Source organism: Perkinsus marinus (genome assembly GCF_000006405.1).
Source record: "Perkinsus marinus ATCC 50983 genomic scaffold scf_1104296936382, whole genome shotgun sequence".
In the NCBI taxonomy this organism is placed as follows: Eukaryota; Perkinsozoa; order Perkinsida; family Perkinsidae; genus Perkinsus; species Perkinsus marinus.
This window is the reverse complement of record NW_003214118.1, coordinates 1-1,183: the sequence shown is the minus strand read 5'-3', so window position 1 is coordinate 1,183 and position 1,183 is coordinate 1. Positions and strand designations below refer to the sequence as shown.

Sequence of the window (1,183 nt, the reverse complement as noted above, 5' to 3'; positions counted from 1 at the left end):
GTCCTGTTGGGTGACTCTACTGACCGTAGTTGGGAAGGCTTCTCTGTTGGAGTTAAATTGAGTAATCCTGAACCACGTAGCAATGCTGGAGACTGGGTAACCCAAGCTCCTTCCCAATCACTCTCTATCCTTATAGCTGGTAGGGTGGTGAGGGCGACGCAGAGGACGGCAAGAAGAGTGACGAAACACATGGCCAACCTCATTGGTTCAACATCTCACTTAATAGTAGCGTACTCCTCGTAATCCGCTCATAAATAGTCGTTTTCAGGGGGTAAATTAAATATTTGGGTTCCCAGTGGACCGATCGAGGAAACGGATGAGAAGGTGGTGTAATCTGACGGCATATAGCCCGATTATCACTCTCGACTCAGATCCTCGTGTTTGAACACTACAGGAAAGAGTCAACATGGATCATACCCGAGGCATGGCTCCGTACTGGTATTCCTGACGCCGATGTCGATGAGGCTCTGGAATCTAAACAACCCATCAAATCGATGAATGGCTATGTGATAACGCAAGATATGGGCATCGGGAGGAATGGATGTCTCATAGGTGTACGCTCAACACTTTTACGGAACTGTACAGTCTCTGCACAAGCACCATAATCATGCTACTGGGGATGAGGATGATGCTGAACCTATTGTAGCTCCTCCAGAGGTGGCCGAGATACCTCCGATCGAGCAGCAGGTTGGCTCATTGATATGATTGAGGCTCGCCTTATCATCACACCTCTTAGATAATGAACATGTCCAAGTCCTTCTGGCATGAGCGTGAAGGCAGAGAGGGACGTCTCCAGCAGCTAAGAGAGAAATGTCAGGTCATGAAGGTAGCTGTACGCATACGGTCCATGAGGGATGACCCTCTCTTGTAGGACTACAACGATAATCTTGCCTCGCAGCTAGAGGAGGCCGAGGGATTGTACAAGGATCTCTTTGAGAAGGTACAACAGATGAAGGAAAAGATTGGGGTAGGTCGATCCTTTCGAGTCTCGACCGATCGACGGTCAAGTCTTGCTCGAAGCTCTGTAGTTTGAAGCCGCTGGATTAGAGCTCGCTCATCGTCAGGTCACCGATGGCACCGAATCATCTAATTGACTGATTGGCGTGTGAGAATTGAGTAAATGGACAATCTTACTTGAGGGTATTGATTTTAACGAGTTTCTACTATGCAGTTGCTGATGTTG

General features: G+C 48.1%; 1 protein-coding gene across 1 annotated transcript; it reads left to right on the top strand.

Moving 5' to 3' along the window:
* Positions 1-494: 494 nt before the first annotated feature.
* Pmar_PMAR004947 (hypothetical protein) lies at positions 495-1,094 on the top strand (the record flags this gene model as incomplete). Its single annotated transcript, XM_002783688.1, has 5 exons — positions 495-506; positions 553-687; positions 737-826; positions 872-967; positions 1,029-1,094. The coding sequence occupies 5 exons, from the start codon at positions 495-497 to the stop codon at positions 1,092-1,094; spliced, it is 399 nt and encodes a 132-aa protein (XP_002783734.1).
* Between the last annotated feature and the right edge of the window lie 89 nt (positions 1,095-1,183).